Consider the following 13,699-nt stretch of genomic DNA (forward strand, 5'->3'; position numbering starts at 1 on the left):
AAAAGTTTAATTTAAAGATACCAATAAAGATATTCTTCAGTTAAGAGTTATAGCAACAGTAAGGCTACTGGCAAATATGAGGGTAGTAGGTTTATCAGTAAACAAAGTAATTTTTAGAGTTCAAAGATCTCAAAAGATTTAATTCCTGTTAATCCTTTTCAAGAAGCTAGATTAGACATGCTCCACCAAAACGAGCCAGTAAACTGAGGAAGATTAAAAAATACATTTATGGGGCTGGGCGCAGTGGCTCACGCCTGTAATCCTAGCACTCTGGGAGGCCAAGGCGGGTGGATAGCTTGAGCTCATAAGTTTGAGAACAGTCTGAGCAAAAGCGAGACCTTGTCTCTACTAAAAATAAACTTGAGGCAAGAGGATTGCTCGAGCCTGAGTTGAAGGTTGCTGTGAGCTATGACACCATGGCACTCTACCCAGGGCGACAGCTTGAGACTCTGTCTCAAAAAAACAATTAAAAAAAAAATACATATATGGGAAACAGGAACTCTAACTACACAAGCAAGCCTGGCCTAGATTCCTGGCTTGTCTTGCTCTTTTGCTGATGAAGTTTCTGTTCCTCTCTCTCTGACCTGCTGTCTGTGAAGACACTCATCTCACCCCCACAGAAGCATCACGGGATAACCCAACTCCTCCGACCAATCTTCTTCCTGAAGTCTAGCAGACCTGGTTCCTACACAGCCCCTCCAGAAGCGGCAAGCCCTACATCTGCCAGTACTCATACACGACCTTGCTCATTCACTTCCTGAGATGGGGCTCTCAGGGAGGGAGGCACAATTCATATTACCATTCAGATTCTGTTCAATTTATTTTCCCCTGAAAATCTTCATCTAACAGTAGCCACATTGCCCTTTCCTTATTCAGTCAGGTTTATGCTTGTTTCTCAGTTTTTTAAATTAAATAATATATTCTTACATACTCTTTATGAAGAAAAGTAATGAAAGATTAACACAAGAATCAGGATAGTGGTTACCTCTGGGGGGAAGGTGATGCAACTATGGAGGGACACACTGGAAACTTACACAGCAGCAGCAATGATCTAGTTCTTAGCTTGTGGTACTGGTGCATGGGTGTTCATGCAGCAATATTTTGGGTTATACATGCACATTTAGTTTGTTCTTCTATGTGTATGATATATTTAGCTTTCAATGAAAAACATCCAAAGGGATAAATAGAGCATAAGAAATCAAGCTTTTGCCACGGGGCCTAAAAGACAAGTGGGTGGGAGTCGTAAGGAATCAAAGTTCAGCACAATCTAAGGCTGCACCTTCTAATAGCTACAGATGACCCAGAGGAGATCTCTCAGATGGTAGTGAGGACCCCATCAGAGGGTGTGTATGGATATGCTGGACAGTGACTTCATGGAGATAGTGTGAAGGGGTTGAAAGCATCAGTTAAGGGGAAAAGATCCTTCAAATCCTAAGATTCTGTGATTGGATGATTTCTCAATGACAGACAAAAAATCTTGGCCCTCTAATGATACAACCACAGTCCTTCTAACCTCAGATTGATGACTCTATGATGAATGGTGAGAGAATGCACAGATGTTTCAATGAGTGTTCTGACTGCAGGATGAATTATCATCTGAGATGAATTAATGGGCCAAATGCAGTCACTCAACTAACTCTTTTTAACAGGCTTCTTCATGCCTACAGTAAGGGTAGTAATACTCTTAGGGAGTAAATGAAAAAAGGTAACTGTATGGGCCAATAAAAAAACAAAAAAGAAAGAAAAGAACAAGAAAACAAAAGGTAACTGTATTGGAAAACCTAAGGTTGCATTCAAACTAAAATGTGAGACAAAAGTTATCTATACACTCACTCACATCATAAGAACTAGTTACCCTCCTAAGGAAGGGCATGTGGCTAGAGAAAAGTATCTTTGAGGGGAGTACAAATAAACAAAAGACTCTGATCTTTTAAATAGAACCTCCCCCAAAGTTTTAGATGTTTTTTCAGTTCTCAAACTCTACAAAGAAACATTTCTTAGCAAAGATATGGTCTAAGGTACACATAGGCATGCAGGTCTTCACCCATTCATTCATTCATTCATTCACTCATCCAGGTAAGGAAGGTAAGCTTCAACAGTCCAGGTTAGTTGTTAAACTATCTAGATCAACTAGAATAGGCAAGCATCCACTATTCTTCCTCAGAAGCAAACACATACCTCACTTTTTGGAGTCTATCCATTTCTTCAGTTTTGACTTCATTCAGTTCCTTTGTTCTTCTAGAAGTTTCAGCATCAAGCCAGTCAAGCCTAGAGAAAAGTACAAAGAGTCTCCCCAACTCTCCTCCAAGCAAAAGTCAGGACTCCCTGGGGCTCTAATCCTGGCTCCACCGTAGGCTTCTTAGGTGACTTTACGGTCCTCTAAGGAGGCAGATGGCCAATAAAAAAACTGTGGCTTGACCTATACTCAATTCATTGTCGAGACAACCAGATGATGCAGAATAGGCCGGCTTACCTTTTTCTACCTTAGGAGCAAATATTTACCTCTGTTTTTGCATTCTGTCCATTTCTTTGGTTTTTAATTCTTCTAGTTCCTTTAATCTTTTGGAAGTTTCAGCATCAAGCCAAGCGAGCCTAGCAGATAGTCAAAAGAATCAAACCAATTCTGCCTCTACAATGCAGGGTGTCATTATCACAGAAACAGACCAGAAGTTAGAATCTCCCCCTCCACCCCTGAGCACCATTAAGGGACTTGGTGGCTAAGGTAACCTCACTGTACCCATAAAGCTCTAGAGCAACAAGAAACCCCTCCAAAGGTTCAAGAAAACTAGCTACCACTTGTACTTAGGATTCCTTTTTTTTTTTGAGACAGAGTTTCACTGTCACCCTGGGTAGAGTGCTATGGTGTCACAGATCACAGCAACCTTGACCTCTTGGGCTTAAGCAATTCTCTTGCCTCAGCCTTCCAAGTAGCTGGGACTACAGGTGCCCACCACAATGCCTGGCTATTTTTTGGTTGCAGTTGTCATGGTTATTTAGCAGGCCCGGGACAGGCTTGAACCCACCAGTTTCAGTGTGTGTCCTGGAGCCCTACTCACTGAGCTAAAGCGCCAAGCCAGGATTTCTTGTTAGACTAAAACAAAGACTTTGCTGTATCTTCAAGTTTAGACAAAGAAATGGGCCCCCAGGAAAGCCATACAGGCATAGCCAGGTCAAATAAAAACAAAAGGGAAAAGTTAACAGTGTACAACTTTATAGTATGTGAAAGAGCTTTGATTCTTTTGAACATGTGAATATTACCAAATTATTTAATGGCCTATTTTCATTTTTGCTTTCCCATAACTGCAAGAATAATTTTATCCAAACAAATGCAGAGCAACCTGTTTTTACTGATCTCTTCCTATGGAATGTTCCTGCTTCATCCTCCCCCTATTTAAATCCTGCCTGTTCAAGTCCCAGCCTAATTTCCATCTTCCTCCATGAAGCCTGGAAACTCTGCACAGAAGTAACCTCTGCCTATTCTAAACTCTCTCAGTTCTTAGGTTATATACCATGTTCTATCTTAAATTACAGTTAATTATGTATCTTTTCTACTGACTATAAATAAGCAGAAGCTGAGATATCTTATTTACTCCCTTTAAAAAAATCTCCATACAGCTCACAACTGTGCCATTACAAAACTAGCAATCGGTATACCACCGACATGCACAACATTTTTGAATCAATGAAATAATAAGGAATAAAAGAGGGGCTCACTGTATGTTGTATACTTTGACAAAAATGTTTAATGATCTACATTTATACATATGAAAGAGAAGGGCTTGCTTCAGAGTCTATGTACGAGAAGCCCTTGAATTTCCAATTTGAAAAACACCAGCACATACCTGGCCGCCTCATGCTCAACAGCACCTCTCAACTGACCTTCCTCTTGGGTAACTTCTTGCTGGAGGGGCTCTTTTGTCACATCTCTAGGGCTAGATTTTACCTTTAGCCACACAGCACTGCAAACAAATGGAAAAATACCCCTTCATGATCACTCACTCCATGTCCAAAAACTCATCCAAATAGGGGCCAGCCCAGAGAAGACGAAAGCATGAAGTTAACTGTGAGTGTGAAGGGTAACATCCTCCAGCACTCAAGTCAAAGTCAAAAGGAAGAAATTTGCCTTGGCTTCAAAGAAGCAATCACTATTTTAAATGAAAAAATGGTCAATAAAGAACACCAGGTGAACTTCAACAAAATCCTGTTATAATATTTAGATAAGGATCACTAATTACATCCCATGTCATAAGGCAACTCTGTATCTTAATAAGGCCTAACACAACACTATAAGCCCCATCTGTCCCCTCCCCACCCACTACTCATTCACTCTGAAAGACACTCCATTGTATATCTGGTTTGCAATACAAACCTCAACCATTTGACACTTTTATGAGCTAATCAACTAAATGCACACCTCCATATTAATACTTATATATACAAATACAGAAAACAGAACAGAGTAACAAAAACAAAAAAAGTACATTATGAAATCAGAAGACCAGATTTGGGTCCCAGCTGTGTTACATGAGCAAGACATTAATAAATCCTCTAATCATGATTTCTTCAGCTTTAAAATGAGCACTGATGGATGAGTGCAACCATTCCTTCAGAATCATTCGGAATCTTAGGAGCAGCTCTTCCACCCAGCCTCTCCTTGTATCCTTCCACATTACTGCTTTATGCTTCCTTCTTTTTGCAGTTCCATCTCCTGATACTTTTGACTGTGTTTTTCAAGAACCATTGCCCCATGGCAAACAAGCTCCCCTAACCTTTGAACCAATTCCCCAAAAGACTATTTGTGCCTAACTAGGCCCTGCTCCCTTTCTCTCCAGCCCTGTGGAATGACAGCTCCTCATTCTCTGCGTGCTATGAATGAAGTGACAGGACAGTAACATACACAGTATCCTAACTGTCCCCCACAGTTAAGACTGTTGACGACATCTATGTGGTTTTATACTTTATAAATATCTTGATATGGAATTAAAATTATTTTAAAATATTTATTACTGCAGCAAAGATTTACTGAAAGCCTTCTGTGTGCCAAGCATTGGACATTCAAATACAAGAAAGACACAGTCCCTGGCCTCAAGTAACTAGAATTGGTTGTGGGAAGAGATAAGTGAAGGGAAGTCCACTGTCCTCCATACAATCCATGACACATGTCCTCTGGGCTGTAGTGGCCCACAGGAAGTTACTCTAACCACACAGTCAGCGAGCAAAAGAAACCAACAGGCTTCTAGACTAAAACTTCTCAGGTATCACTCACCCAAACAAGCATTTCTTCTTAATGGGAAGAATTAAGGCTGCTACTTCACTTGCTCTCTAAGCTATAGTCACTTTATCTGTGGAGGAAAACTAAAATCACATACCCAAATGGTCCTTCAAATTTTTACATACCATTTAGGAGATGCTGGTGGGGACGTGGGATTTGGAGGTATCCAAGGAGCCCTATGGTCTTTCATAGGTTGTTGGTTCATTTTTAACCTGGATGAGACTGTTGTCTGTTGCAACCTGTTCTTACCATGCGGTTGGCTTTGTTTACTTCTTTCGGCTTTGTGGGATCCCTGTAAGAGATATGTATACATTATAAAGCCATTAAAATGAATACCAAAGAAACCCTGGCCTCAACCTCTGAGTCACTGATGCTAAGTGTCTCCATGCTATGCATGAATCTGTCCAGTAAAACCTAAGTAGAAAGTGGTGCGGTAGAAACTTGGGGGAAGGTATAAATGGCACTGAGGCAACCTTGGCAGGGGGCAGGGGCTCTGCCACTTACACATACTATATATAAAATATTAATATAAAACAATTATTTATTTATAATCATTTTCCTGATTAAACCAAAACCAAACTTACATATTATTTAGAGGCAATTTACTATTAAGCTAAATTCTTAGCACCAAGCTGAATTCTCACAGGTTTAATCTGCCTTCCCAATGACCCCCATTAAGAGTTTGTTTGGGAAGGAATAAAGATTTAAGCCTAACCATTACCAGTCAATAACTGGTGATAACTGCCAAATTTTCTTTTTCTGAGTCCATCTGACAATTAAAGGTTTGCTGCAGAAACTTCTGGACGGCACTATCAAATGACAGTAACTACAGTAAGCACAGTTAGACCAGGAAGCAGTCTTCTGGCCAGTTTGCCACTGGTAGGGCCTTAAGTTCGTTGTAAACAGAAGCTTAAAAAATAATGTAGTTTCTAACCAAGTTCTAACTACCCAGCTGCCTCCCAAAGCTGTATGAGAAAGCACTTACCCTAGATGCCTTTTAATATTTAGTGATTATTATTGTTCAATATTTATCTTTACCAGGAACCAAATCTTACTCCCATCAAATCTTACACTTCTAAGTCAGAAACAGAAAAAAAATCAATTTCAAAATTGCCAATCCCAATTAGGAAGGATCTTGATGTCAAATTGGGTTAGGATCTTACTGAACAAGGACCAGAGAGAATGCCCTATTTTAGTAACATTAAAGATTTTTATTTTATATTAAAATATAAAAACAACCTAGAGCTATGCTAAGTCAGCTTAGATAATCAGACACAAGGGCTCTAGCACCCAAGTGCCTGAGGTGCAAACCCTGGCTCCACCATGCAGTAGTCTGTGTGATCTTGGACAGTATCAGATTCATACACATAAAAGGGCCAAAACAAAGGAATGATTTCATACTTGGTGTTGCCTTGTTGGCGCCACAGCATCTTTCTTCCTAATTGGCACATTCTCAGTCACAAGCTTCTTTTTCATGGCCTTTGTTTTTGCCAGGTTTAATGCCTCATCTTTGAAGTTTACACTTTCGTCTAGAATAAATGGGCCTTCTTCTGGAAAGATATCCACATCTAGTAAATCAGGCTCACTCTCCAACTTCTGGGTCACTGGACATTCTGTTTCAGACTGATACTTATCTACATGGAGATTTCAGAAGGACAAACAGAGGGAAATGCTATTCAAACCAAATCATTGAGAATGATTATCTATATACAGATAAGCTCCAAATATCTCCCCTGGCCCTGTGAAGTCAGGTGTTTTGACTTTGAAGAAGGTGTTTTGCTACTAACCTGGCTTCCTCTCTTATGAATACTACTACAGTTTTATAAGTGAAAACCTAGCTGTCATGGTTGATTCCTGACTTATTTACTCCCTTATTTACTCATATGCCTGGTCCCTTTGATCTTAATTCTGAAATATGTCTTAAACTTATTTTCTGCTACTATCCAAGACCAGGTTTGCTATTTCTTGTGACTATAATGATAGTGTCTCCTAACTGATCCCTTGTTTATATTCATACTGTCATCTGGCTACCAATATTGTTTTTCTAAAATGTAAATATTTAAATGTTGCTTCTCTACTCAAAGCCTTCAGTGGCTCCCAATTTGATATGGAATAAAGGCTGAACTCCCTAAATGACATTCAATTTGCAATAGGAAAGGAAATAAGACTGTCTTTATTTGAAGAAAAGATAAGGGTCTGTATACAAAGTCGAAGAAAATCTGCAGACAAACCATTATAGCTAAGAAGAGAGGTCAGCAAGGTTTCTGGATATAAGAAGATAGCTATACAAAAATCACTACTAATTTCACACATCAAAACAACTAATTGAAAATATAAGAGATAAAAAGTCTCATCAACATCGAAAAAAAACCTATAAAGCACTTGGTAAGAAATCTAATGAAAGATGTATACAACTTCCACAGGAAAAAAAAAAGGTAAAGGACATTAAAGAAAATTTGAAAAAACTGTTTCATGAATGAACAGACTGTACACATGTCAATTCTCTCCCCTACAGAAAGTAATCTATAATTTCAAATATATATTCAATTTAAAAAATCCCAACAGATCATTTTTGTGGCCCCCAAACAGGTTGATCAATAACATTCATATGAAGAGTAAAGACCTAAGAATAGCCCATGTAATTCTGAAAACAACAACAAAGTAAGGAGTGAGGAAGAGGCAGGAGTCTAACTCTACTAGACATAAAGTCTTAGTGATAAAGCTGTAGTATTAGGTAGTGTGGGAATAATGGCAGAACAGGCAGAAATCAATGAAACAAGATGGATATTACAAAGGCAGCATGACAAATCAGTGAGTATGAACCAGACTGTTCAAAAAACTGTGCTCAGACTACCAGTATCCATGGATAGAAAAATAAGCCTGGTTCTTTGCCTCACACTGAATACTTAAATTCTATAAGAACAAAGACCTAAATATGGAAAGAAAACTCTAAAGCTTTAAGAAGAAAACATAAAAGACTAGCAGTATGACAACAGGGCAGAAAAGACTTTCTTAAGGTCAAATATAATATTGACATATTTGAATTTAATTACATTAAACTAAAACTTGCATCTAAAGGACACCACAAAGTCAATAGATAAGCCAAAGTCTGGAAGTAGCTACCTATAATGCACATAATTAACACAGGACTAATATTCAGATTATCTTGAAAAAAATTCTACACAACTATTAGAAAAACAAACAGAGAAAAAAGCAAAGGATAGAAATTTAGGTGGAAAATCGGAATTGTCATGAAAAGATGATCAACTTCACCAGTCACCAGAAATATTCAAACGAGATACCATTTTACATCCATCAAAAGATATGGAAAAACAAGTACTCTCACAAACTACAGTGCAGGGGTAAAGCAGCCCAACTACTTTGGAGAAGAGCTTGATTGTTCTAGTAGGGTTGAAGATTCATACACACTGCAACCCAGCAATTTCACTCCTAGGTATGTGCTCAGCAGGGAGGAACCCTTGCATGGGTACACAGATGTTCACTTCATCACCTTATAAAAGCAAAATGCAAGGAACTACCCAAATGTCCACCAATGAAAAGAACTGAAAAATAAACTACGGTATATTCATATAAAGGAAACTTACACAACAGTTAAATCAGTAAGTTGAACTCAAGTATCAACATGAACAAATCTTAGAAATGGAACTAGAGGGTGGGGGGGAAGCAAACCAGAAACTTACAAACACTGGAAGATATCATTTACATAAAACTATGCCTTATATGGTTTATGGATAGGAACATAAGCAGTACAAATATAAAAACAGATCTATAACAATAGTAACCTCTAGGGAGGAGGAAGAGAAAAATATAAAAGGGACTTCAGCCGCACCTGTCACACAGGAGCTCCCCCTTATCCACGGTTCACTTTCCGCGGTTTCAGTTACCTGTCATCAGCCACGGGTCTGAAAATATTAAATAGAAAATTCCAAAAATAAACAATTCTTAAGTTTGAAATTGTGTATCCACTCTGTACATGCTCCCAGGCTGTTAGTCACTTAGTAACCATCTTGGTGCTCAGATCAACTACCTGTGTTCAAGTAATCTTTGATTTACTAATGGCCCCAAAGTATAAGAGTAGTAATTTTGGCAATTTAGATATGCCAAAGAAGCTGGAAAGCACCTGCTTTAGGTGAAAATGTTAAAATTCTCTACCTAAGAAGGAAAGAAAAAAACCATATGCTGAGGTTGCTAAGATCTGTGGTAAGAAAGAATCTTCTATTTGTGAAATTGTGGAGAAGAAAAAAGAAATTTATGCTAGTTTTGCTGTCATACCACAAACTGCAAAAGTTGCAGCCACGGTATGTGATAAATGCTTTGTTAAGAAGGAAAAGGTATTCAATTTGTGGGTGGAAGACATGAACTTCTATGTACTGTAAATGATGGCAGTTAGGCTCAGTACTAGCCTCAATTTCAGGTATCCACTGGGGATCTTGGAAGGTATTCCCCACACATAAGGGGTTGAGTACCACAAATCTGAAATGTTCCAAAATCCAGAACTTTTAAGAGTACAGACATGATGTTATAGGGAAATGCTATTTGGAGCCTTTAAGAGGGAAGGTAATTGGTGAGACCACACCTATGGTACATCTTATTAGGGTACATGTGAAACTTACTAAATGTAGAATATAAATGTCTTAACACAATAACTAAGAAAATGCCATGAAGGCTATGTTAACCAGTTTGATGAAAATATTTCAAATTGTATATAAAACCAACACATTATACCCCATGACTGCATTAATGTACACAGATATGATTCAATAAAAAAAATTACAAATAAAAATATTTATTGAATGAAAAAAAATTTTTTTCAGATGAGTGATGCTCAACTTGTACTCTATTTTATTTCTAAAATAAAATTCTGAGGTAAATAAAGCAAGAACATTAGTATTTGATAAGTCTAAGCTATGGTTACACAATGTTTATTCTTTTCATTCTTTTCTCTATATTTAAAACATTTCATAATCAAAGGAAAACTTCGTTGAGACTACTTCAACAGCAATTAAAGTCAAGGGTCAGAGTTCCCTGCATTGTCTTCTTTAACTGGGTACTTTCCAAAACTACAGAAGTTACAGAGCTAGGAAATAATAAATTGGAAGAGAAGAACAGTAAAACTGAATCTTCAGTCTGTAATTTATTTGTTAATTTACAAGTTTATATACATCAAAGCGACTCTGACTCTAGGTCGTATCTGATAACTTTTCACTTATGATTTACATAAATCAGCATGCAAATGCAGTATACGTTTCAGCAGTGAGTCTGGGGACACTGCTGGTGGTGGGAAGGGAGCCACCATCCCTACAGCTGACAAGTCATACTAATGCAAAGCAGAATGAAAGAATTAGTAGAGTGATATCTAAAACAGAAACAGGGAAATGTAACCTTCTAAAATCCAGAGCATATGGAAAAAACAACAAACATAAGTAAGAAAGCTGCCACATCCTTGAGTTAAGTGTATTCCTCATGGTCACCAGAAGAGCCAAGTCTGTCTCCTGACTTCCAGTCCCAGGCTAGAACATTCTGCCCTGTGAGGAATTATGGAGCTATTCCACATAAATACATTTTCCTGGGAATTACAGCTTACTTTTTTACAACCACAAACTCACTTTAAAATAGCCACCAAAGATTTGTTTTCTTAGAATATGCCTTACATGACTAGCCTTTTCTTAATCATTTGGGGCTATTGTTATGAACTAAAAATACCACCTTACATTTTTATAGTATTTAGTAATTACTTAATTTGCTACTTACAACTAAGTTAGTCACAAAAGACAAGGACTAACCTCTCCATTTTATAGATGAAAAAATTCAGATTCAGAGAGAGTAAGTCAATGTAGGATCATAAACTGGCAAAGCTGGGACTAGAAGTTAGGCCTTCTTGGTTTTCCACCCTTGCCTCCTGGCTTTCCTACGCTTGTTCCTGAGTTTGAGATAACAGGTTTTTCACCTTCTCTCTGAAGCTGGTTCTCCTCATGTAATTGGTGGGCACTCCTAATCTTCTAACTCATTTAGGAATCACACCTCTGCCGTGCAGGTCTGAAATGTTCTTTGCATTTCCTGCAGAGTATCAAAAGTGAGTATTCTAGAACCCAAAAGTCAAGTTACTGTGATCTGCTGCTCAGAAGTCTTTTCTTACTCACATACAAAGACAAATGGACACAATACCTGTCCTCAAGCTTGGGAAAGGCTGGCAAAGGCAGACTTCTGCTTAGAAGGCCACTGGCCAGACAATGGCTCAACCTGTAATCCTAGCACTCTGGGAAGCTGCAGTAAGAGGATTCCTTGAGGTCAGGAGTTCAAAACCAGCCTGCCCAAAAGCAAAACCTCATCTCTACCAAAACAGAAAAATTAGCTGGGTGTGGTAAACACCTGTAGTCCCAGCTACTCAAGAAGCTGAGGCAAGAGGATTAACTGAATCCAGGAGGTCAGGTTACTATGAGGCAGGCTGAGGCCATAGCACTCTAGCCTGGGTGACAAAGAGATTCTGTCTCAAAAAAACCCAAACAGGCAGATACTATGTTAATTACACGTCTCTCAATGAAAGGGAAAAAATACCCTACTATAGTAAATAACTATTTAATGATAATTGAGTAAATTAGGTTTTGTTATTGTGATGTGTGATATGATAAAAAAAAATATCGTATTTTGCCACGTAAAATGTTCTCTTGTTTATAATACACACCCACATTTTTGGTCAAAACTTTCAGAAAAATGCCCCTTGAGAAAGAAGCCAATACTCAGCTGGAAGAGACATATCTGGGGAGGGCTAATGCTCCCTGGTAACCCTCCCATACCTGACGGCTTTGTAAAGGCTGCTCTTCCCCCGCTCCTGGGAGATCTTCCCTTTCCACCATATTGGGGGCCACAGACAAGATGGCCGCACAGGTCCCTAGGGCCTACGTAGGGCTCCTGATCCCCTCTGTACAGCCAAACCTTGGGCCTCAGCCTTTACCCCACACAGCCACAGCCTGGCTTGATAGCCCCACCACTACCTCTGATTGTGGCACTCCATGGAAGCTGCTCCAGGCCATTCCCACTGAACCATAATCCTCCCAGACTGGAACCCCAGGTGCCTGGCACACCCAGGCAGGAGGGTACTATGGTCCCAGGAGGCCTGCTGGGCTCCCCTGCTCCCAAGTTATACTACCCATGTATAATGTGCATCCTTATTTTTTCCACAAAAATTTGGGCAAAAACGTGCACATTATACTCGGCAAAATACAGATACATTTGGTCTCTCCCCCAGTTCCTGGCATAAAAACTGAAACCCTTTTAATTCCTGAGCAACAGGGGTAATAGGTGCATTGTTTAATACTTGGTCTTTAGCCCCTGTTCCTAACATAGAGCTCCCAATCCCCTAGAATTTCCTAAGTAAAAGGAACATGTTTTGTTCTAATGAGGTGACTCTTGGTGGGCTCCTGGTGGGGGGTGGTCACCAGAAAGACCAATCCATGATTAGCTTGGGATTTTCAGCCCTACCCTAGGAAAGGGAAAGGGGCTAGAGATTGAGTTAATAATTGATCATGCCTACAAGATGAAGCCTCCACATAAATTCCTGAACAACAGGTTTTGGAGGGCTTCAGGGCTGAACACATTGAGACAGAGAAGCTCCACACCCATTCCCACATACTTCGCCCTGTGTGTCTCTTCCATTTGGCTATTCGTCTGTATCCTTTGTAATGTTCTTCATAAAAAATAAATAAACATTTCCCTGAGTTCTATCAGCTACCCAGCAAACCTTAGGAGTGGGATGAGGGAACCATGACTTACAACCTGGGACATGCAATGGGTGGGGCTCATCTTATAGGATTGAGCCTTAATACGTGGGGTGTGATTCTAATCCCAGATGGATAGTGTCAGAATTTAACTTAATTACAGGACCCCTAGTTGGTATCCACTGGAGAACTGCGTGTCCAGTGAATACAATCCCCACACTTTTGCTGTCAGAAGTGAAGAGTGCAGAGAGAGAGCAGGGAAGACAGTTTGGTCTTCCGTCTCTCACAGTTACACTCACGTCAGAGGTGGAACACAAAGCTATTAAGGTTCCACAGAACAGTGGCAGACTGAGAAGTCAGTCCACTGAATTCGAGATGGATACATAACTTTCAAATCAACAGAGGGAAGAAGTGAAATAAAATCTTGATTAATATAGTAAATTATAACACAGAAAAAAACTTTAGCAAATGAAAAATATAAAATAAGGTAGAAGAAAGTTCAAATATGTCATTAATCTTAGTAAATGTAAGTAAGTTAAATATGGAGCTCCAAAACAGGGCTAAAAACACCAATAAATAAACTTTTTAGAAGAGACTTTCTTAAAATAAAAAAGCAAAGACTGAATGTAGGCTCAGCGCCTGTGGCTCAAGTGGCTAAGGCGCCAGCCACATACACCTAAGGTGGCGGGTT

General features: G+C 39.2%; 1 protein-coding gene across 4 annotated transcripts in view; it reads right to left on the bottom strand.

Moving 5' to 3' along the window:
* KIAA0753 (KIAA0753 ortholog) overlaps window positions 1-13,699 on the bottom strand; it is a 65,413-nt gene that overhangs the window by 25,968 nt on the left and 25,746 nt on the right. For all 4 annotated transcript variants that reach the window (XM_023518730.1, XM_023518729.1, XM_023518731.1 and 1 more), the window contains 5 exons: window positions 6,674-6,906; window positions 5,398-5,564; window positions 3,843-3,959; window positions 2,503-2,592; window positions 2,179-2,268 (listed from right to left, as the gene is read on the bottom strand). In XM_023518730.1, coding sequence (XP_023374498.1) covers window positions 2,179-2,268; window positions 2,503-2,592; window positions 3,843-3,959; window positions 5,398-5,564; window positions 6,674-6,906 — 697 coding nt within the window. The remainder of the gene's footprint in view (window positions 1-2,178; window positions 2,269-2,502; window positions 2,593-3,842; window positions 3,960-5,397; window positions 5,565-6,673; window positions 6,907-13,699) is intronic.

This window comes from Otolemur garnettii, unplaced genomic scaffold (assembly GCF_000181295.1).
Source record: "Otolemur garnettii isolate 467f Iridium unplaced genomic scaffold, OtoGar3 scaffold00145, whole genome shotgun sequence".
In the NCBI taxonomy this organism is placed as follows: domain Eukaryota; kingdom Metazoa; phylum Chordata; class Mammalia; order Primates; family Galagidae; genus Otolemur; species Otolemur garnettii.